This window comes from Staurois parvus, unplaced genomic scaffold, assembly GCF_062004578.1.
Source record: "Staurois parvus isolate SC_StPar_1 unplaced genomic scaffold, SC_StPar_1.0 ptg000418l, whole genome shotgun sequence".
NCBI lineage: Eukaryota > Metazoa > Chordata > Amphibia > Anura > Ranidae > Staurois > Staurois parvus.
The window spans coordinates 1372673-1398187 of record NW_028318214.1 but is presented as its reverse complement, the minus strand read 5'-3'; the positions used below and the strand labels follow the sequence as shown (position 1 = coordinate 1398187).

Genomic DNA, 25515 nt, shown 5'->3' with positions numbered 1-25515 from the left:
TTCCCAGGTTTTTATTGCAGTCTACATTAATCCGCTGGCAGGATTCATCCTCTCTATCTTGAATGTGATATAAGCAGCCCAGGCAGACTCAGAGCTGTCTCTGTGATGTGCAAAGAAAGGAGAGGGCTGTGCTAAGGGGCAAATTCTTCCCAAAAAAAGCCATATTTGCTAGCATATTCAAAGGCACGTTGCAAGTGAATAAAAAATAATAATTTATAGAAAAAAATGTTGCAAGTAAGCATTTCAAATACTTGATTTTGTTGTGCTTTTACGGGCAGTAAACAGGACTCCCCACTTCTCAGCAAACCTAGAGCAATTAAAAAAAAAACTGTAAAAAAACTTTCCCTGGACCTATTTGTTTACCTGCAGGGGGGCCACAACAGAATGGGGGTTATTTTTTCATTTTTGGGTGTGGTGGAGTAATCTACAGTGCCGCTATAACATATTATTAAACTAAAGTCCCGGCCTCTTTAACTGCTTCTACGCCGCCCTATATACTGCTACAGGGCTACACAGGTATGCAAAATCACGTATATATACATGATATTTCGCAGTTCCAGGTAGGGGGCATGTGTGCGCCCTACCTGAGCTGCCATTCGTGGCCTTGGCTGTCAATCACCGGGTCCCGGCCCGTGATTCCCCGCTAATACCCAGAGATCTGTGAGGATTCTGACAGGGGGAGAGACCTGTATGTAAACAATACAGATCTCTCCCCTGTCAGCTCCTGCAGAGCCATACAAAGCAGTGTGCATAGCAGAGCCATACAAAGCAGTGTGCATAGCAGAGCCATACAAAGCAGTGTGCTTCCAGTGAAATACACACAGCACACAGTTAACCCTTTGATCACCTCACATGTTAACCCCTTCCTTCCCAGTGCCATTAGTACAGTGTCAGTGCTTTGTATTAGCACTGACCACTGTATTGGTGTCACCGGGGATGTCAGTGACACCAAGTCAGTTCCCCCCCAGTGTCAGAATGCCCTCCGCAGTCCCGCTATAAGTTGCTGATCCCAGTATATATACCACTATTTGTAGATGCTATAACATTTTACGTAAACCAATTAATTTACCTGTATTGGGATTTTTTTTAGCAAAGACATGGAGCAGAATACATTTTGGCCTAAATTTATGATGAAATTTGATTTATTAAAACATTTTTACTGGACATGTTTAATAGCAAAAAGTCAGAGGTGATCAAATACCACTGAAAGAAAACTCTATTTGTGGGAAAAAAAGGACTTAATTTCATTTAGGTGCAGCGTTGCATGACCGCGCAATTGTCAGTTAAAGTAATGCAGCATCGTGATGCAAAAAATGGCCTGGTCAGGAAGGGGGGGGGGGGGGGGTGGAATCTTCAGGAGGGCAAGTGGTTAATATCAATACACCGAGACTTTCATTTATCTATTGGGTGCCGCTGCATGCAGATCACTCCACCGCACCCAAAAATAGAAAAATAGTCCCCTTTCTGCCACAGCACCCCTGCAGGTAAACAAATGGGACCAGGAGAGTTTTTTTCATTTTTTTAATTGCTCTAGGTTTGCTGAGGCCCCAGCAGAGTTGCATCCTCCTCCCATGACACCCTGTGCATGTTATCTGACTTTTCTTTCCTTCAGCAAAGCTGAAACTTTTTTACATATAATTTGCTCCTAAGATAAAAACCACGAGGATGTGAGCAGGAGGACCAGGGAGAAGAAGCAGCTGCTAAGGAACTACAGGTTGCAGCATGACCACAACCAGGGATGGACTGACAACTCATAGGGCCCCCCGGCAATAGGGGATCATGGGGCCCCTGTGTCCTTGCCAAAGCTCAAAAAAGCCTATAGAAAAGGTACCAGGGGCATCTCATGGGGCCCCCTACTGACCCCGGGCCCTCGGGCAGTGCCTGAGTTTCCAAATGGTCAGTCCGCCCCTGACCACAACGTTTCAGCATGCCCAGAACATGTTGAGGGACTTTGTGTTTCTGGAATGTGCTGAAGCCCAAGATGGCATAAATGTACCAGAAGTGTAAGAAGCGTGGGCATGCTGGGTCTTGTAGTTACTCTACAAGACAAAATTGTCCCAGGTCTGCAATGTTTCAGGAAGTGTCAGCGTTTAGTTTATCTCACCACCCTGGGATTTGTAGTTCTCCCGTATTACCAACACACTACTAACAAAAGTACACCAACTCCCAACATTGTCTGTCAAAGGTAATAAATGGCAATGCTGGGACATTCCCCAAATTTCTCAGAAGTATCAAGTCTTTGAGCCTCCTAAGGGTAGAAGGTACTACATCTGCCTGCAACAAATAAATTCAAATGTTATTGATATGCTTCTTGTAGAACCACGCACATTTTAAATGAATGCTCCACCCTTAACCTCCCTAGCAGTATGATTCCTTCCGATTTTTTGTGCTGAAAGCGGTACCATTTTTTCGCATGGAAATAGTTTTTTTATTCTAGGCTGTAATTTTTAGGAAAATTTCCCCACAAATCATTATCACTCAATTCTGCAAGTGGTTCTGATTTACTATCGCTGTTCTCTAGCCGGTCTAAAACCGCTTTTGACGTAAAGGGACGCTTTTTGGACGCCATGGACTTTTCTAAGTTTCCAGGCAGAAAGAACAGACAAAATGCAGGCAGGGCGCCGGACAAAGCACTCAGGACAAAATGTATGTGAAATGGTATGAAACAGCAATGTTTTACTATTTAAAATTGAAAAAAAAAAAATGAAATTTTTTAAATTTTTTAAATTTCCCGCCGCCGGCGGTGCCCGTACGTCCCGACATCACGGGGACCGGAACAGAGAAGCCGGATGCCGGCATCGGCCGGAGGAGATGGCCGGGGACGCTGCAGGGGACACATTGTGGGAACGAAGGACAAGGTAAGTGCTGCAGGGACCCCCTATGCAGCGCCGCAAGGTAAGCCCGAGTGTAGCTCGGGGTTACCGCTTTTGGTATAGAAATTTTACCCCGAGCTACACTCGGGAAAACCGCCAGGGAGGTTAATTAAAGTACATACTCTGCCTGCAATGTCTTGCTGGACACACGGCAAAAAAGATGTCCCTAAAAATGTTTTGGGAATGTTGGTAACTATGAGAGTGAAATGCAGAGGGACTACTTGTAAAGTTGGAGCTGTAGTATGGAGCAAGAGCTGCATAAGCCGATGCCTCCTCTGTAATGCCTGCTCCTGTCCCATGCAGAGTGACACCAAATGCACCCCACCTCTTATCCCGGCTAGCAGTGTCCAGAGTGGTGCCAGCAGCAGGAAAGAAGAGATCTTCAGGTCAATGTGAAGCAATACACCGGGCATAATAGTACAGGGCTGCTTTCACATTGATCTGCTGCGGTTTACCCACACCAAGGGTGCAGTGCAGGGTGCCTGCAGCTTTCCTTCACTTAGCCATAGACTTCTATCATATTCTGCGGGTTTGGTGCACTTTATGAAAGCGTGCCACACATGCAGGATATAATAGAAGTCTATGGCAAAGTGCAGCTAACCCAGGAAAGTCACAAATGCAGTGCGTTGCACCCATGGTGTGGGTAAACTACAGCACATCGGTGTGAAAACAGCTTTATAGGGGGCTCAGAATGTAAGGGCTCATTTGCAGTTTTGGGGGTGATAAACCCCATAGTTAAGATGTGTTTTTACCACCCCTGCCCCAACCACAACCCTTTTAGTTGCAGTGGCCAGGGGTGTACACATGTTGCAGCAGCCACAGCAGGAGGTTTCTGCCCTGTCATTAGCACCTGCCAGGTATGACCCATTCAGTGAATGAAGTCGATCTGCAAGTGCTCTGCAACCTTATGCAGTACAGCAAACAAGGGTTAAAGCAAGCAGCATTGGGTTGCTTTCTCACCACCTGCTTTAGCCCCTTGAACCCTGCAGAAGCATTCAGTTGTGGGGCGCTTTGAATGGGCCACAATTGGCAGGCAGTAGCACCCAACGAATGCAACAGGGGGCTTAATTCCTGCTGCAGCACACATACACATTTTTTTGGTAGCAGCTAAAGGGGGTAGGGATTGCGGGTGATCAAACCTCAACTCAACAGCTGGGACCCCCCCCAACTTTATTTATGAACAAGTCCTAAGAGTGCCACTCCCGAATGCAACCAAGGGCTCATTGACAAGTGCAGGAGGCACTGCTGCTCCTCTGAAAAGCGATTTGAGTGTGTTTGATTTAATTGCCGCGCAATGCACACGATTGTGACGCGGTAGTACAGCAATTAGAGGTTTAAATCAGGTGTGAGGAGGCAACAATGCACCCTGTGATCTTTGAATTTTCCCATGTTGTTCAGGTAGATCTCCACCTCTTTAAGGTTGCCTACCACTGTGTTAGACAAAATATGGCTTTGGATTTTACTAAATAGAAAGTGGGATTATAATAAATCCAAATGTTGATGTCAATGTCTGTAAAATAAGCCCTATAGATAGATAAAATAAAGCCCCATCTTTGGTGTCAGTGGGATAAAGTCCTATTAAGTGTGTCATTGGGAATAAAATAAACTCAGCCATTGGTTTCAGTATCATAAAATAAACTCCACATTGTATGTGCCGGTTGGATAAAATAAACTCCATCATTGATGCTGGTGGGATAAAAACCCCATCGTTGGTATCAGTGGGATAAAATAAACTACATCATTGCTGCCAGTGAGCTAAAAAAAAACCATCATTGATGTCAGCGGACTATAAAAAAAAACATCATTGGTACCGGCAAGAAAAAATAAACCCCATCATTGGTATCAGTGAAACAAAAAAACATTGTTTGTATCAGTGGAAAATAAAAAAAAAATCAGTGGCGCCAAAGGGCTAAATAACCCCCATGATTGGTGCCAGTAGAATAAAATGACACCAAGATTGGTGCCATTGGGATAAAATAAACCCCATGAGTGGTGCCAGTATAATAAAAAATAAACTCCACCATTGTTGCCAGTGGGAGTAAAAAAACCCACCACGGTTGGTGCCAGTGGAATAAAAGAAACCCCATGACTGGTGCCAGTAAAACAAAAGAAACCCCATGATTGGTGCCAATAAATCAAAAAAGAAACCCCGTGATTGGTGACAATAACATAAAAGAAACCCCATGATTGGTGCCAATAAAATAAAAGAAACCCCATGATTGGGGCCAATAAAATAAAAGAAACCCCATGATTGGGACCAATAAAATAAAAGAAACCCCATGATTGGGACCAATAAAATAAAAGAAACCCCATGATTGGGGCCAATGAAATAAAAGAAAACCCCATGATTGGTGCCAGCAAAATAAAAGAAACCCCATGATTGGTGCCAGAAAAATAAAAGAAACCCCATGATTGGTGCCAGAAAAATAAAAGAAACCCCATGATTGGTGCCAGCAAAATAAAAGAAACCCCTTGATTGGTGCCAATAAAATAAAATAAACCCCATGATTGGTGCCAGAAAAATAAAAGAAACCCCATGATTGGTGCCAATAAAATAAAATAAACCCCATGATTGGTGCCAATAAAATAAAATAAACCCCATGATTGGTGCCAGCAAAATAAAAGAAACCCCATGATTGGTGCCAGCAAAATAAAAGAAACCCCATGATTGGTGCCAGCAAAATAAAAGAAACCCCTTGATTGGTGCCAATAAAATAAAATAAAACCCCTTGATTGGTGCCAATAAAATAAAAGAAACCCCATGATTGGTGCCAGCAAAATAAAATAAACCCCATGATTGGTGCCAATAAAATAAAATAAAACCCCTTAATTGGTGCCAATGAAATAAAAGAAACCCCATGATTGGTGCCAGCAAAATAAAAGAAACCCCATGATCAATGCCAATAAAATAAAATCCCATGATTGGTGCCAATGAAATAAAAGAAACCCCATGATTGGTGCCAATGAAATAAAAAAAACCCCATGATTGGTGCCAATAAAATAAAACCCCTTGATTGGTGCCAATTAAATAAAAGAAACCCCATGATTGGTGCCAGTAGAATAAAAAAAAGGCCCCACGACTGATGCCAGTAAAATGGAATAAAAAAACACGATTGGTGTCAGTGGGAGTAAAACAAACACCATTGTTGGTGTCAGTAGAATAAAATAGACTTCACATAAAATATGTTCCAAGTCATTAGTTTCAGTGGGATAAAATAAACCCCATTGTTGGTGCCTGTGAGATAAAATAATTGCCTGTGAGATAAAATAATTCCCATGGTTGGTGTCAGTGGAAGTAAAATTAACCTGCAAATTGTTGGTGTCAGTAAGACCAAAACTACCCTGAAATTGTTGGTGTCAGTGGGAGCAAAAATAAGTATTGGTGTTAACTGGTTACATACTTGAAAATGCACTGTGGCGCCAGCGCTCTGCTTATACCGGGTGTCGGCAACCCGCGGCTCCAGAGCCGCATGCGGCTCTTTTTCACCTTTGCTGCGGCTCCGGAGCACACTGCCCACCAGGTGACAGGCAATAGGGTTGCCGTAGCTCAGTGGTCGGCAAGCCGTGGCTCTTTACACATTTTAATGCGGCTCTTCTGTGTGCCGGGCGCCCGCTCCCCTCCCTCCTCCCGGGCGGCCGCCCCAAAAGTCAGGACTCTGCAGCTAGCCCAGCAATAGGCAAACTACGGCCCGGCGGACCTTTTAATCCGGCCCGTGGAGCGTGGCAAACATTGGCTGTCAGGATGTAGGCGGGGCAGCTTGACGAACTCCTCTCCTCTCACAGTCCGCCCTGAAGACCGGAACGGCGCGGGAACACGGCGAGAGGAACGCGCGGAGCAAAGGTAAGTGAATTGACACAATATGGGGAATGAATTACTATAGGGGGGATGAATTACTATAGGGGGGATGAATTACTATATGGGGGATGAATTACTATATGGGGGATGAATTACTATATGGGGGATGAATTACTATGGGGGATGAATTACTATATGGGGGATGAATTACTATGGGGGATGAATTACTATGGGGGATGAATTACTATAGGGGGGATGAATTACTATGGGGGATGAATTACTATATGGGGGATGAATTACTATGGGGGATGAATTACTATATGGGGGATGAATTACTATGGGGGATGAATTACTATAGGGGGGATGAATTACTATATGGGGGATGAATTACTATATGGGGGATGAATTACTATATGGGGGATGAATTACTATGGGGGATGAATTACTATAGGGGGGATGAATTACTATAGGGGGGATGAATTACTATAGGGGGGATGAATTACTATGGGGGATGAATTACTATATGGGGGATGAATTACTATATGGGGGATGAATTACTATGGGGGATGAATTACTATATGGGGGATGAATTACTATGGGGGATGAATTACTATATGGGGGATGAATTACTATATGGGGGATGAATTACTATATGGGGGATGAATTACTATGGGGGATGAATTACTATATGGGGGATGTATTTTCAGTTTTAAAAATGTGGCTCTCAAAATAAATTTCAATCGTGGTTTTGGCGAGATTTGGCTCAGTTGAAAAAAAAGGTTGCCCACCACTGACCTAAGGCTATGATTGTGATTATGACGATACACTGTGGCCCTGATTAACCCTTTGCTTACTGGGCCCTTAAACCCCCTTCATGACCAGAGCGCTTTTTGCAATATATGCAGTGTCGGATTTGTTTTAAATGTTGCAATGGTTTTGCGGCTCCCAGTCTTTTTTTCCCTCTCGGAAACGGGTCCAAGTGGCTCTTTATGTCTTAAAGGTTGCAGACCCCTGGCTTATACCAATGGTGGGACTATACTATCAGTGTCGGGTAGGAGATCAATAACAACTGCAGTGCCAAATGCCCTGAGTCCTGCGGGACGTGGACACTCCAAAAATCCAGTACTGTCCTGACGGATCCACAACATAGGACAAGTATGTATTTCAGTGTGGGGAGGTACAGTGAAGGAAATAAGTCATTGATCCCCTGCTGATTTTGAATGTTTGCCCACTTGCAAAGAAATGATCAGTCTAAAAATCGAATGGTAGGTGTATTGTAACACTGAGAGACAGAATAGCAACAAAAAATTCAAAAGAAATACATGTCTAACAAATGATGCACTGATTTACATGTTCATGAGGGAAATAAGTATTTGGTCCCCTATCATTCAGCAGGAATTCTGGCTACCAGGTGTCTTTCATACAGTTAACAATCTGAGATTAGAAGCAGTCTCTTAAAGGGAGTGCTGTATAAAAGACACCTGTCCACAGGAGCAATCAAACAATCAGATTCCAAACTCTCCACCATGGCAAAGACCAAAGAGCTGTCCAAGGATGTCAGGGACAAGATTGTAGACCTACACAAGGCTGGACTGGGCTACCAAACTATCGCCAAGCAGCTTGGTGAGAAGGTGACAACAGTTGATGTAATCATTTGCAAATGGAAGAAACACAAAACAACTGTCAGTCTCCATAGGTCTTGTGCACCGTGCAAGATCTCACCTCGTGGAGTGTCAATGATCATGAGAACACTGAGGAATCATCCCAGACCTACACGTGAGGATCTTGTCAATGATCTCCAGGCAGCTGGGACCACAGTCACCAAGAAAACAATTGGTAACACACTACGCCGACAAGGATCCTCTGCTCAAGAAAGTACATGGCCAGGCCCATCTGAAGTTTGCCACTGAACATCTGAATGATGCAGAGGAGGACTGGTTGAAATTGTTGTGGTCAGATGAGACCAAAATCGAGCTTTTTGGCATCAACTCAACTCGCCGTGTTTGGAGGAGGAGGAATGCTGCCTACGACCCAAAGAACACCATCCCAACAAACATGGTGGTGGAAAAATTCTGCTTTGGGGGTGTTTTCTGATAAGGGGACAGGACAACTGCACTGTATCAAAAGGACGAAGGACGGGGCAATGTACTGTCAAATCTTGGGTGAGTACCTTCTTCCCTCAGCCAGGGCATTGAAAATGGGTCCTGGATGGGTGTTCCAGCATGACAATGACCCAAAACACCCAGCTAAGACAACAAAGGAGTGGCTCAAAAAGAAGCACATTAAGGTCCTGGAGTGGCCTAGCCAGTCTCCAGAACTTAATCCGATTGAAAATCTGTGGAGGGAGCTGAAAGTTCCAGTTGCCAAACATCAGCCACCAAACCTTAATGATTGAAGAGGATCTGCCAAGAGGAGTGGGCCAAAACCCCTCCTGAGATGTGTGCAAGTACTAAGTCATGTTTTGTGAAGGGGATCAAATACTTATTTCCCTCATGAACATGCAAATCAGTCATCATTTGTTAGACATGCATTTCTTTTGAATTTTTTGTTGCTATTCTGTCTCTCAGTGTTACTATTCAAATGTTTACACTGATCATTTCTTTGTGAGTGGGCAAACATTCAAAATCAGCAGGGGATCAAATACTTATTTCCTTCACTGCAAGTGTCTCTCTCCCCTTCCTTTCAGGATGCAGAGCTCGGACCTTTGTCATAGAAGGAAGAGAAGAAGGGGTTAGCCCTGTGTAAGCTCCAACACTGACAGACGTGGGACTCCATGGAAGAAATATTCAGCTGTCACCCATCGCAGCTAAGCAAATCTCTTGTTTTATTTTACAAGTTTGGGGTTCTGAATAAAAGACAAAACCTGATTGGTGGCCGCAGAGAGGCAGCCTGTTACTCCTGTGCTGCCTGTAGCCTGCGTTGTCCTAGATTTTTGTTAACTTTTTTTTTTTTGCAGAATTGTTGTTTCTGCAATGAGTTGTTAAACATGATGTAATGGATGAAACAGCCAGGCCCAGCTATGCATTATGTCCTACAACATCATGTCATTACTGTTTTCGCTGCCACCGCAAATATATTTTTGGCCTTGTCGGAATGTATACTCTTCATGTATAAATGTGCGGTGGGCAGGCGTGGTCAAGGACCTCCCGCTGCCTCTAAGAATGACTGCTAGAAATGCACATGTGGTGAGCGACAGATGTTAAACTCTCCGACAATATGGAATTAATGAGAAACAGGGTACAGCTCGAGCGTATAGCTACACAACTTTACATAGCATAGGGAGGGGGGCGACAGCTGAACTCTGCGCAAACAGCTAAATGTACAGCTAAAATACATGCTGTATTTAAGGATTTGTAGATATGTCCACTCAGTCCTTAAATTTACACAGCTCTGCAAAACAGCTCAGTTCTGCCTGGCAGGGAGGAAACCTGATTGCCCTCTGCTGCAGTTTCACTTTTTCTTACAGGTTTTCTCCCCATAACTTGTGACTGGGTAAGCAGCAGACTAATGAGTGCATCTCTCTGTCATTCTGCTCTCTCTTTATATCAGCATCAGGGCTGCTGTTAGAAACCACAGGGCCCCATACAGCCAACCTGACAGCCCCCCCACCCAAAAACCCCCCGTAGTTTACTATGCTTCAAATTATGAATGCACACAGTGATTGATCAGCGCTGATCACTCACTGTGTTCATTCAGAAAAGAAAGGGCTGGTAAATATGACATATTTACCAGACCCTTCCGCCACTCTCCATCCTATTGTGTGCCTGCAGCTGTCGGTGGGAAGGAGAGGAGGGAAGCCAACAGCACGGCAGGGGTGGGGGCACACAGAGGGTGCTGCACAGCAGGGGGAAATGTATGGTGCACAGGGAGGGTGTTGCGGGGGGCAATTACTGGAACCGATCTCCTGTATGGCTCTCTGTGCAGCAGCTGAAAGCCAGTGGGATAGAGAGGAGAAGAAGCCAACTTTCAGCTGCTGCAGAGAGAGCCGTACAGGGGATAGGTTCCAGTAAATGCCCCCCCCCTTGTTCTGATTACCCTCCCTGCCCACACCTGATTCACCCAGCTGCTTGGGCTCCCCTGCTGGCCGGGGCCCCATACAGGAGGACTAGTGGTACCGCCTAATCCACGGTCCTGATCCAGTGGTGTCCCTGGAGAGGTGGGGGCTGCACCTGGTGACAACTATCGCACCATCATAGGGGGGTGACACCAAAATGTAAAAATGTAATTTCGACAGAGCAGAAATTAGATTTCGGTTGGACCCTCTCCACACTCTTTGCAAGGCAGTGGCTCCATATTCTGGATTGATTAGACTAAACGAATAATAAGCGGGATTAAGGAACAGAAAGGAACTGCGCATGTGATCGAATCTAACGTCCGGACAACAAATCGCAAAGAACTTAAATGCCCAAGTCATATGATTATGTCATCGGAGCCAATCAGCTTCAGTGAAGAACTTCGACCCCGAACAAGTGCGTGATCAGAATTGAAATTTGTAGGATATAAGCGAAGAGTTTTTACTAAAAAAGGCTTATAAGCAATTCTGTATGGTCTGGTAGACTCTGAGGAGGATTCGGAGGAGGTCCATGGAGAATTCTGGAGGGGTGACACCATAGTTTTACTGCACTGGGTGACACCAACCCTAGTGACGCCACGGCCCTGATCATTATGCTCCTTGTGCTGCATTACAACTTATTGGCTCCTTGTGAAGCTTCTCCCTTTCCCCATTTAATCTCCGCTGTCAAGCTGAAGCAGATCCTGGCACATGGCATCTCCCCTGGTAAGTACTTTATTATTAATATAGAGTAAGAACCTTTAACAGGTTTTAGCCTACTTAGCCTTAATCATTGCTATGAGAAAGGCCGAAACACGTTAGAGTTGTTACTTAAGCAAGATGTGCCAACAATAAAGTATTATTGGAGGTGACACTGTACGCCGGTATCTGCTTCAACTTGATTACTGCGGTCCCAAGGAGAGTGATTTGCACCATGCACTACAAGGGTGAAGTGTGGGCCTAGGTGGGAGGTGGAGCAGTATATTTCCTGGCCTGGCTGTTAGGAATGTACTAATGTTGACTAAACTGCAATCATTTGTGACTTTATATACAGTATATGTGGAGTTCTGCTTTAAAACACCTGTCAAGTTTTTTTGCTGTGTGTTCCATTGGGGAGATTTATCTTCACTTCCTTTCCTGGAGTCAAAACAGGAAGAGGATATTCCTCTAAAGGGAAATCGCCCCTACACAGCTGTCATCGGAACAGGTTTTCCTCTTAGAAAATGTCTTTCCCCTCCTGATTTGTAGACTGACGAACTTGTAAAATGAGTCTAATGTGTGATGATCAGCACAACTACAAGTGGAAAAACTGATTGACTGGGGCGCACACTAACCAGAAATAGGCCCTAAGGCATACATGTCAGACCTCAGATCAGCCTCCAATGCATGCACTTTGTACCTTCAGATCAACCTGAGTGAATGCACTTTAGACCTCAGATCTGACCCCAATGCATGCACCTTCAGGTCTCAGATCAGTCCCCGATGAATGCACTTTGAACATTGGATCAGCCCCCAATGCATGTGCATTCAGACCACAGATCAGCCCCCAATACATGCACTTAGAACCTCGGATTAGCCCCCAATGAATGTACCTGCAGACCACAGATCAGCCCCCAATGCATGTGCTTTGAAACTCAGATCAGCACCAATGCATGCACTTCAGATCTCATATCAGTCCTAAATGCATGACCCTCCAGACCTCAGATCAGCCCTCAATGCATGCACTGTAGACCTCAGATCGGACCCTATGCATGCACCTCCAGACCTCAGATCTGACCCCAGTGCATGCACCTCCAGACCTCAGATAAGTCCCTGATGAATGCACTTAGAACCTTGGATCAGCCCCCAATACATGTGCCTTCAGAACACAGATAAGCCCCCAGTGCATGTGCTTTGAAACTCAGATCAGCACCAATGCATGCACTTCAGATCTTGGATCAGTCCTGAATGCATGACCCTCCAGACCCCAGATCAGCCCCCAATGCATGCACTGTAGACCTCAGATCTGACCCAATGCATGCACCTCCAGACCTCAGATCTGACCCAATGCATGCACCTCCAGACCTCAGATCTGACCCCAATGCATGCACCTTCAGGTCTCAGATCAGCCCCCAATGCATGCACTTTGATCATCAGATCAGCCCCCAATGCATGCACCTTCAGACCAGTCCCCAATTTATGAACCTTCAGACCACAGATTAGCCCCCAATGCATGCACTTAGAACCTCAGATCAGCCCCCAATGAAAGTACCTTCAGACCACAGATCAGCCCCAATGCATATGCTTTGAACCTCAGATCAGCTCCAATGCATGCTCTTCAGATCTCAGATCAGTCCTGAATGCATGACCCTCCAGACCACAGATCAGCCCCAAGGCTTGCACTGTAGACCTCAGATCTGACCCAATGAATGCATCTCCAAACCTCAGATCAGCCCCCAATGCATGCACCTCCAGACCTCAGATCAGCCCCCAATGCATGCACCTCCAGACCTCAGATCAGCCCCCAATGCATGCACCTCCAAACCTCATATCAGCCCAAAAGAATGCATGCACCTCCAGACCTCAGATCAGCCCCCAATGCATGCACCTTTGATTAGCCACCAAAGCATGCACCTTCAGACTTCAGATCAGCCCCCAATGCATGCACTTCAGACCTGAGATCAGCCCTAAATGCATGACCTTCCAGACCTCAGTTCTGACCCCAATGCATGACCTTCCAGACCTCAGTTCTGACCCCAATGCATGACCTTCCAGACCTCAGTTCTGACCCCAATGCATGACCTTCCAGACCTCAGTTCTGACCCCAATGCATGACCTTCCAGACCTCAGTTCTGACCCCAATGCATGCACCTCCAGACCCCAGTTAGACCCCACTGCATAAACTTAAGACCTTTACAACTGCAGTAAGTGTGCAGGTGGGCTTGTTCACATAGCCACCGATGAGGTTTGAATGACGTCAGGTAGGTGAGTGGGCCAGACTTTGTAACTGACAGCTTAGCGAGCTGTCAATTACATCTAAAGGCAGCGGGTTCCAAAGGCAGCGGGTTCCAACGGCAGCGGGTTCCAAAGGCAGCGGGTTCCAGCACAAACAGCACCCCATGGCCACCCATGTCGGAGTTTGCTGATTCCAGTTATAAATAGTTCCTATTTGTTCATGGTTATGGCTATTTTTACCTTGTGCCATATGTATGTATTTTTACATGGAAGAGAAATTTGCTAATTAAAATCCTGACCTAGTTTGGTTATCAATGATGTTCATTATCCCGCTCAGCCTTTTTTAGATGTCTGGCGTATTGCTGTGGATTATAATTACTAATGCTTTTTACCTTCATCCCGCTTATTGGCAGAGATTCACACACACTCAAAATAGGCCTGGATAACCTTTTCCATTTTTTAAATTTATAATTGGGACTTATTTTTAATTGGGATATTTATATACTTTGCTTTTAAGCAAAACAGCTAAACACCTTAAAAAAGGGAAGCAGCAACAGATGCACATTAACCCCCGAAGGAGCCCATATAGATCTTAGTCCGATGACGGGATATTCCAACTTCTATAATGAGACTGTGTCTATGCAGGATGAAATTTTTCACTTGCTTGTCACCAATTTTGCTTAAATAAAGTCAAAGGAAAAAAAAGTGATTGGACTGGATGGAAATTTGAATTCTTGTTTTTTTTGGCTGTGCTTGGGGCATGTGTAATGGTGAAAATCATTTTTAAATGATTAATAATAATAATAATAATAATAATAATAATCTTTGAGAAAGTTGATTTTAAAAAAATATATTAAAGTGGACTTAGCATGAGGTATTAGACATGTGCGGTTCAGTTTGTCCTGAATAGAAATTCGGATTAATTTTTCATTATTAGGAATTTCCGAATTACAATAATAACGAATCTGAAAAAATGACACAAAAATTCTAATCAAATCAAATTTGAAAACGAAATCGAATTTCAAAACGAGAATAGCATAAAATAGAATAGAAAATAATGGAATAGAATAGAAACAAATAGAATAGAAAATAATAGAGTAAAAAAGAACAGAATAGAATAGAAAATAAAGGAATAGAATAGAAAATAATAGAACAGAAAATAAAATAATAGAATAGAACAGAAAAGAATAAAATAAAACAGGACAGAATAGAATATAAAATAAAATAGAATAGAAAATAAGGGAAAAGAATAGAATATAAAATAAAATAATAGAATAGAATAAAAAAAGAATAGAATAAAATAGAAATAATATAGCCATCTTCTGAAATTCGAATTTCGAATAGCATAAAAACAAATAGAATAGAAAAGAACAGAGTAGAAAAGAACAGACTAGAATAGAAAAAAAACAATGGAATAGAATAAAATAAAAAGAATATAATCACCTTAAGTAATTCAAATTTCAAATAGAATAAATTAAAAAAAATAAATTAGAATAGAAAAGAACAGAATATGATAGAATAGAATAGAAAATAAAAGAATAGAAAAACAGTAGAATAGAATAAATTAGAAAGAGTGTAACTGTCTTCTGAAAGTCGAATTTCGAATAGAATAGATTTGAATATCGATGCAAAGCTATTCGATTCAGTCGAATTGTATTCAATTTGACCGATTTTGAAAAATTTGAATAGAATTCGAAGATGAATAAACAAAACAATTTCCAAAAACAAATTAAATGCATTTAACAAATCTAACTAAATGAAATGATTTGAATAATGAAGCAAAACAAAACACATTTTTTTCATTCTGCACATATCTATGAGGTATGTTAAGGAATACATTTACCCTCCCCATCAACTTTATATCAATCTTCTCCTGTCCCCAAAGATTTGGATATTCTTAGAATTTTTTTTTATGGGGGGGATACCTTTTTTTGGGGACACCCTCCCTACACTTCCTTACAGAGCTCACAGTCCTGCTGAATATGCCTTCATCTGTTTTTTTCTCCAGAAGAACCATCCTTGTTCAGGCATCATCCAGAGCAGGGGCGGACTGACAACTCATGGGGCCCCGGGGCAATAGGGGATCATGGGGCCCCTGTGTCCTTGCCCAAACTCAAAAAAGCCTATGAAACAGGTACCAGGGGCATCTCATGGGGCCCCCTACTGACCCCGGGCCCTCGGGCAATGCCCGAGTTTCCAATTGGTCAGTTTGCCCCTGATCCAGAGTTACCATCTGCTTTCTGGATCTGAGATGTTGGCTCAGAGATGACACAAGTCTGATCACTGGGGGAGTGGAGACTGATTAAGAGGGACGAGCCCAGAACCTAAAGTGCGGCTCAAAACTCCATCCAAGTCATCCAGAGATTCTAACCCTACTGGGTGCTAGAGTACCGAGGGTCCTATCCTGCCTGATTGCAGACTCAAATAGAAGAGCAATGGAATCACACACTGGAAAGCCACCTACTTCACTGAGTATGAGAAAGGCCTCACCTCTGACTCCTCCCAAGCCACACCTACTGACGCGTTTCACCCGCTAGTGGGCCTATTCATAGATACTCTGTGAACTGGGCAAATTTCCAGTGTGCGCTTCCATTTCTTTCCATTTAGAAATGAGCTCAGGTGTGTTTGGATATGAGTCTGAACCCACCTAAATTATCCCGCCAGGAACCTATCAAAGCCAACAGCCAATCATAGCTGCCCATATGCAAGGGGAATGTATACTGACACCAAGCCGTCAGCAGCAGATCCTTTCATTCCTGTAAGCTGTGAGGTAAGGCCTCTGTGGATCGGGCTTGTTTAATTGCATTGAGATCTGAGAATTTGGAGGCCAAGTCAACACCTCAAATTCATTGTTGTTTCTTCAACTATACTTGAATTCATCAGACCAGGCCACCTTCTTCCATTACTCCGTGGTCCAGTTCTGATGCTCACGTGTCCATTGTAGGCACTTTAGTCTGTGGACACGGGTCAGCTGGGGCACTCTGACCAATCTGCCGCTACGCAGCCTCATACACAACAAGGTGTTCTGATACCTTTCTATCAGAAGTATAAAGGACAGTGCTGCGCTATCTAGTGTAAACGATCAATATATAAAATGAATTCACACATAGTGCATATAGCAGTCCAAAAACTGAGTGAATGAGCTGAAAATGTGCTGATGGTCCATTGCAGAGGTTGTGGTTGATGGTGCTCAGAAGGATAGGCCACACAAAGGAAGAAAACCCTCTACCTCCAAACCAGTCACACTGCCTCTTGCCCTGTATTTTGGCCACCCAGACAGGGAACAGTCAAAAAACACAGTAGTTATAACACCATAAAAACGCCAAAGGAGGACATCCATCAGCTTCTCTCAGTAAGGCTAAGTTCACACTGGCTTTGTTAGCAGGCATTAGACAGGTGTTTGGGAAGCATTTTTAACGCTCCTCAAACCCCTAAGAAAGTTCTACACATTGCAGCACACAGTGCTGTTCACACTGAAGTGTTAGCGTTGCTTTGTGGCAAAATTGATGCCTTATGTCGAGACAGGAGGAGTTGAAGCCTTCTATTCAAGTCTATGGTGAAGCTCCTCAAACGCCTGGCAGGCGTTTGCAAGGCGTTTTCGGGGCATTAATACCATTAAACTTCATTATAGGCATTTGTGGTGAGGTTTTAACGTTTGGCAAACTCCTATCAAACGCTTCAAAAGCGTGCATAGGGCGTTTGGGGAGTGTTTGAGGAACGTTAAAAATTGCTCCCCAAATGCCTGTCTAATGCCTGGCTGCTCTGAAGATTTCCCTGGACAAGGATAAAGGGTTAAGCACTACGCTGTCCATTGAAAGCTTGCTACACGTGGCAGTATCTGCTAGGTGTGCTGATGTACTCACCCTGTCCTCCTTGCTCCCACTGCTCCCAGGCCTTGATCCTGTTCATACCGTAATACTAAATGGATCCTCCAGAGCCAGCCCGAGCCCAGCCTGGAGGCCAGCCCCCATTAGACCTTGGGGACCCCTCCCAGGCTACTGACAGCCTCGTCAGCACTCCATCTTCCCCTGCTAGCCTGACTCTCCCATATTTATGGGATGGCCTCACCACTCTATCAGGGCCTCCAAACCTGGGATCGGTTACACTCCCATAAACATGCAGATTTAGGTCTCCACTCCTTCCACCCACTGGCTTCTGGAAGCTTCCATGGTCCTCCAGAACCAAGTGGAGGCGACGGAGTCCCAACCTGTTACGTAAACCAACCTAATTACAGACTCACACAGGTACCATGAGTCATACACAATTATTTTCCTACATTAACCTAGTAGCATATCAGAGGGGGCTACATATGTGTACAAAATGGTTATGGATTCTGCATGCCAGTCCAAAGCATGTGCATATGGGGCTGACTAAGGAAAGACATGACAACCTTGTTTAAAACGTGCTGAGAATATTCCATGGAAAAGGCCCTTATGTGTATCAGACAGGGTGCCCAGGAAGCTGGTCCATAGAATTAAATATATTAAACTGATATCAGGAATGATTTGTAACAACTGCTGGTTAGCCTTAAAGCCCACTGTGATGGACCGCCTGTCATTTGGGTGACTGTGATTGGGTGATTCCTTTAGAGAACTGCTTCCTTGCCGCTGGGACACAGGACCAAGGTATTATAGATGGGCATCACACCCAAGACTAGACGACACTAGCTTAGGTGCAACTGGAACTAGTTTATTGAACAGAAATACAGGATTTTATACACTCAGAAATAGGGGCAGTCCCCATATGAATAATAAAAACAAATATTACACATTGGGATAAACATCCCACGCTGATTAGATAAGAGATTGATCACATTATCCTAAACCAGGGGTCTGCAACCTTTAAGACATAAAGAGCCACTTGGACCCGTTTCCGAGAGGGAAAAAAAGACTGGGAGCCGCAAAACCATTGCAACATTTAAAACAAATCCGACACTGCATATATTGCAAAAAGCGCTCTGGTCATGAAGGGGGTTTAAGGGCCCAGTAAGCAAAGGGTTAATCAGGGTCACAGTGTATCGTCATAATCACAATCATAGCCTTAGGTCAGTGGTGGGCAACCTTTTTTTTCAACTGAGCCAAATCTCGCCAAAACCACGATTGAAATTTATTTTGAGAGCCACATTTTTAAAACTGAAAATACATCCCCCCTATAGTAATTCATCCCCCATAGTAATTCATCCCCCATATAGTAATTCATCCCCCATATAGTAATTCATCCCCCATATAGTAATTCATCCCCCATATAGTAATTCATCCCCCCTATAGTAATTCATCCCCCATAGTAATTCATCCCCCATAGTAATTCATCCCCCATATAGTAATTCATCCCCCATAGTAATTCATCCCCCATAGTAATTCATCCCCCATAGTAATTCATCCCCCATATAGTAATTCATCCCCCATAGTAATTCATCCCCCATAGTAATTCATCCCCCATAGTAATTCATCCCCCATAGTAATTCATGGAAAAGGCCCTTATGTGTAAACCGATCCCAGGTTTGGAGCAATTCACTTACCTTTGCTCCGCGCGTTCCTCTCGCCGTGTTCCCGCGCCGTTCCGGTCTTCAGGGCGGACTGTGAGAGGAGAGGAGTTCGTCAAGCTGCCCCGCCTACATCCTGACAGCCAATGTTTGCCACGCTCCGCGGGCCGGATTAAAAGGTCCGCCGGGCCGTAGTTTGCCTATTGCTGGGCTAGCTGCAGAGTCCTGACTTTTGGGGCGGCCGCCCGAGAGGAGGGAGGGGAGCGGGCGCCCGGCACACAGAAGAGCCGCATTAAAATGTGTAAAGAGCCACGGCTTGCCGACCACTGAGCTACGGCAACCCTATTGCCTGTCACCTGGTGGGCAGTGTGCTCCGGAGCCGCAGCAAAGGTGAAAAAGAGCCGCATGCGGCTCTGGAGCCGCGGGTTGCCGACACCCGTCCTAAACCATGCAAATGGTAAACAGCACAGCCAACAGCTAACAGTAATCTTATCAATAGCCAGGCACCCAGACACGCCAGGGAGCCCACCCCAGACAAGCCAGGGAACCCACCCCAGGCAGCCCGGCACCTCCAACCCTGAATACACCAAGTCCATTACACATACTGTCTTTCAGGTGTTTGCTATAATCTGTCCATCATAAGACAAAACTCATATAATACCTCAACAGTTCAAGAAAGTGGAATTAATGTACCTTCATAGATTTCTTGAGGGAAATTGTGGACAAAGATTTATGTCCCAAGTTGAGGAGCTCCTCCCACCCAGTCTGCAGGAGGGCCCCATGTTTCCTCTGTCCATTAACCTTTATAAGATTAATATTTCACCTTTCCAACCACTCCAGAAAGGAAGCTGTAATCCCTCCAAAAGCCCCTGTCCTGGTTGGGTCTGTCACTCCTACCATCCTCTTTTTTTTTTTTATAAAGGTCCCCCAAGAGGTTATAAAAACTGACAGCTTGGGCTGTAATACTCAGCTCCTCTCCAAAGCTGTCCCCTGTAGTAATCCTCTTTTGCCACAAGATGTCTTCAGTCAACCCAAAAGACTGAGGACATAATGTGAGGTCAGGGGGGCACGTCACATGACCGGCCTGAAGACATCTAGAAAAGATAAGTATTAAAATAAAGTACATATTACTGCTGGAGGGATCCTTTTGGGGGTCATGGAGTGTGATTGATGGGTGGAGGTCGGAGTTGGGCTTTAAGCTTTCTGTTTGGGAATGATGGTGCATTTGGGATTCGGAATGAAAATCGCATAGCCAACCCCTTCCTACAGTCAGTATCCTGAACACAAAAAACGACTGACCTTCCGGTTCAGCACTTATGAATGCGGGGTTTAGAGAAAGTACATTTTCCTGAAGGAAATATATATTGGGGGTTATTTACTAACCCTAGGTTCACACTTGTGATGTGGATTTCAGTGCGTTTTCCAGTTTGCAGAAACGCACTACAGTCCATTTACCATGATTTCCTATGGATCTAGTTCACATCTGTGTGTTTTTTTCAAAGGGTCATGGACTTTTTTCCCACAATAAATTGCATTTTTTGTGCAATAGACTTAAATGGAACTGCGTTTTTGATGCATTTTTGATACATTTTTGATGCATTTTGTGTTTTTGGTTTCCTTTTTGCCAATAGGAAAGTATTGCCTTTAATGCAACTGTGATGCCACATTGATGCAACTTTGGATGGGTGGGACGTTGATGCAACTTTGGATGGGTGGGACGTTGATGCAACTTTGGATGGGTGGGACTTTAATATAACTTTGGATGGGTGGGACTTTGATGCAACTTTGGATGGGTGGGACTTTGATGCAGCTTTGGATGGGTGGGACTTTGATGCAACTTTGGATGGGTGGGACTTTGATGAAACTTTGGATGGGTGGGACTTTGATGCAACTTTGGATGGGTGGGACTTTGATGCTACTTTGGATGGGTGGGACTTTGATGCAACTTTGGATGGGTGGGACTTTGATGCAACTTTGGATGGGTGGGACTTTGATGCAACTTTGGATGGGTGGGACTTTGATGCAGCTTTGGATGGGTGGGACTTTGATGCAACTTCGGATGGGTGGGACTTTGATGCAGCTTTGGATGGGTGGGACTTTGATCAACTTTGTATGGGTGGGACTTTGATGCAGCTTTGTATGGGTGGGACTTTGATGCAACTTTGGATGGGTGGGACTTTGATGCAGCTTTGTATGGGTGGGACTTTCATGCAGCTTTGGATGGGTGGGACTTTGATGCAGCTTTTTTTTTGCTAATAAAAAAGTAGGACAGTTCTGTTCATGTAGTGTGACTTTGATGTGACTTTACACTCTCTGGCACTCAAATAGCATCAAAGTCACATCTAAATCTCACCCAACGAAAGTCGCAACAAACTTAGTACTTTCCTATTGGCAAAAAAGCCCCCAAAAATGCAAAACTCCCATGCACAGCTGCACCAGATTCTGAGTGCTCCAGTTTTAGTAAATCTCCCCCATATTATATATATTTTTGTAACCTCCCTGGCGGTATTCCCGAGTGTAGCTCAGGGTAAAGTTTCAGTACCACAAGTGGTAACCCCGAACTACACTCAGGAATACTCTGCAGTGTTGCTCCGGGATCTGTTCTTCTCTTACCTTGTCCTGCGCTCCCGCGATGTCCGCCCTGCAGTGTCCCCGGCAATGTCCTCCAGCAGATGCCGACATCTGTAATCTGGGTTCGTCCCCTGCGACGTCGGGACGTACGGGGACAGAACGGCGGGAAATTTGAAAATGACAAAAAGTGACATTCACTAAATACACTAAAATCACATAGTATAACATTCCTGTATCAAACCATTTCACATACATTTTGTCCCGAGTGCTTTGTCCGGCGCCCTGCCTGCATTTTCACTGTTCTTTCTGCCTGGAAACTGAGAAACGTCCATGGCATCCAAAAAGCGTCCCTTTAGGTCAAAAGCGGTTTTAGACCGGCTAGAGAACAGCGATAGTAAATCAGAACCACTTGCAGAATTGAGTGATAATGATTCGTGGGGAAATTCCTCATCAGACACTGAAAACGATTTTGTGACTTTGCTCAGTGATGTGCGAACTTGGCGCTCTATTTCAAATTTCAGTGTTTTTGGTTTGATTATATTTTTGAATTAAATTTATTATTATTATATTATTATTTTTTATGATTATTTATTAAATTATAATTTATGATTTCGTGTTTCAAATTTTAACATACCCGGGATGTTTACTAGACTCTTGTTCGGACAGATTTCACTGAGTTATTCCTAAAAATTACAGGCCTACAATAAAAAAAATGCATATTTCCATGCAAAAAAAATGTACCGCTTTGAGCACAGAAATACTGACATAATCAGACCGCTAGGGAAGTTAATGTTCATTCATTATCTGTTATGAAGAGTATAATAGGATGTAATTATTATTCTGATCATATTTTTTATTTTTTTTTATAGATAACTGCATATAACAGGAGGACATTTGAGACTGCCAGACATAATTTGGTCATCAATATCATGTCCGCAGAGGGTGAGTTGGTATTTGATGGAACTCCATTGCTGCCATTAGGCTCAATCAAACTCTTTTGATATCTGACAATCACACAGCAATGTCACGTTAAAAAATGCTTTGGTTCTGAATTTTTGGCATGTCTCAGCTCCCGTCAGAACATGCCACAGCATTTCGATGGGATTGAGGTCAGGATTCTGATTTGCCCATGCAAAGATACAAACTTTCTTCTGCTTAAAATGGTATTAAACCCAAAGGCAAACATTTATTTTATTGCAGCCTACCAATTCTTAGGTGTGGTGGCTGCATTTGTTTTCTTTTTTAAGGTTTTTTTTCCTTTATTTTTACCTTTACCTGGCGATCTGGCCAGCAAGTGTGTTGTTTTCAAAAGAACAAGAGCTCTCCTGCAGATGTGACAGTTAGAAGGATGAGACAACCATTTAACACTGGCAGGAGTGCTAAAAATGTATTTATTTACAGTATACAAATCCTTTATCCAAAATGGAAAAAAAACTGGTTGCTGTAACTGCTTATATAGTATTAGCTGTATTAGGAGTATTAGGAGTTTGGCTTCAATTTGTTACTGTATCTAAATCTGCTAGTGCATCCCCTCCCACCAGACTGACAATGCTGCTGTCCAAAGTTGTCTTTGTTACTCCTTCATCCAGAACGGGGGCGCTCTAATGCAGGCCATAGACGGGTCGAAAAGTGGCCGTTTTTTTTTAAAAAAAAAGAAAAATCGGTCGTTCAATAGGCCGACGTTACCACCAACGGTAAAAAAAATTGGCCGATTTTCGTCCCATGTACGGCTGGCATTTAATTACTTTTGTCCCTGCAGAGAGCTCCGCTATTATATTTGACATGAAAAAGTATTGCGGTTGCAACATTGTATCTATTTGTATCCATTTTGAATACAGATGTTTTTATTCGGATACAAATAGATACAGTGGGGATCGAAAGTTTGGGCACCCCAGCTAAAAATGTGTATTAATGTGCATAAAGAAGCCAAGGAAAGATGAAAAAATCTCCAACAGGCATCAAATTACAGATTAGACATTCTTATAATATGTCAACAAAAGTTAGATTTTATTTCCATCATTTACACTTTCAAAATAACAGAAAACAAAAAAATGGCGTCTGCAAAAGTTTGGGCACCCTGCAGAATTTATAGCATGCACTGCCCCCTTTGCAAAGCTGAGACCTGCCAGTGTCATGGATTGTTCTCAATCATCGTCTGGGAAGACCAGGTGATGTCAATCTCAAAGGTTTTAAATGCCCAGACTCATCTGACCTTGCCCCAACAATCAGCACCATGGGTTCTTCTAAGCAGTTGTCTAGAAAACTGAAACTGAAAATAGTTGACGCTCACAAAGCTGGAGAAGGCTATAAGAAGATAGCAAAGCGTTTTCAGATGTCAATATCCTCTGTTCGGAATGTAATTAAGAAATGGCAGTCATCAGGAACAGTGGAAGTTAAAGCAAGATCTGGAAGACCAAGAAAAATATCAGACAGAACAGCTCGCAGGATTGTGAGAAAAACAATTCAAAACCCACGTTTGACTGCACGATCCCTCCAGAAAGATCTGGCAGACACTGGAGTTGTGGTACACTATTCCACTATAAAGAGATACTTGTACAAATATGGTCTTCATGGAAGAGTCATCAGAAGAAAACCTCTTCTACGTCCTCACCATAAAAATCATCGTTTGAACTTTGCAAATGAACATATAGACAAGCCTGATGCATTTTGGAAACAAGTTCTGTGGACCGATAAGGTTAAAATTGAACTTTTTGGCCGGAATGAGCAAAGGTACGTTTGGAGAAGAAGGGGCACAGAATTTAATGAAAAGAACCTCTGTCCAACTGTTAAGCATGGGGTTGGATCAATCATGCTTTGGGGTTGTGTTGCAGCCAGTGGCACAGGGAACATCTCACGAGTAGAAGGAAAAATGGATTCAATAAAATTTCAGCAAATTTTGGATGGTAACTTGATGCCATCTGTGAAAAAGCTGAAGTTAAAGAGAGGATGGCTTCTACAAATGGATAATGATCATAAACACACCTCGAAATCCACAAGGGATTACATCAAGAGGCGTAAACTGAAGGTTTTGCCATGCCCTTCACAATCTCCTGACCTCAACATAATTGAAAATCTATGGATAGACCTTAAAAGAGCAGTGCGTGACAGACAGCCCAGAAATCTCAAAGAACTGGAAGACTTTTGTCTATGCACACTGGACATTTTTACAGCGGCTGTCTTTGGCTTTTGGTGTTTTTGTTCTGTAAAAACGCTCTAACACTGAAAAAAGTGGCAAAACACGGGGGTGGAACTAAAGGAGGCGGAGACAAGGGTGACTCAGAAGGGGGGAGTACCTGCACCTATTCTCTGAGAAAATAAGCTGTATATATACAGAGAAAGATATACAGTAGATAATAGAATATATATATATATATACATATACACAGTGCTCAGCATAAATGAGTACACCCCAACAGATTTGTTAGAAATCCTTTACTTTCCTTTTAGACTCAACATTTTCTATGGGACACTATACTACAAAATACTCCCACAAATGTGGGCCATTGATTGCAAGCACGATTTGTTAATTTGCACACACCAAAAAGTATTTTTCCTAACAAATGCATTCAAGACCATGTTGCAAAAATTAACACACCCCAATGAAAGTCTTAGGAGCAAAGCTAAATTTTACACAACAAAATCCTAATTAACAAGAATTCAACTACAGGTAAGTTTAATTATTCATTAAACAGGTGTCCAGCAGACAGTTGATTATAAAAGGGTGTTACTCAACTAAGAAAACCCCTTCCCATTTCATGCTGTCACCAATGGCACCACATGGAAGAGAAATGTCACAAGGCCTGAGAAA

The 25515-nt window shown here is 43.5% G+C and overlaps 1 protein-coding gene across 4 annotated transcripts in view; it reads left to right on the top strand.

The window, feature by feature from the left end:
• The window catches only part of SGCE (sarcoglycan epsilon), a 110229-nt gene that overhangs the window by 38620 nt on the left and 46094 nt on the right, over nt 1-25515 (top strand). For all 4 annotated transcript variants that reach the window (XM_089687139.1, XM_089687136.1, XM_089687138.1 and 1 more), the window contains one exon: nt 22577-22649. In XM_089687139.1, coding sequence (XP_089543265.1) covers nt 22577-22649 — 73 coding nt within the window. The remainder of the gene's footprint in view (nt 1-22576; nt 22650-25515) is intronic.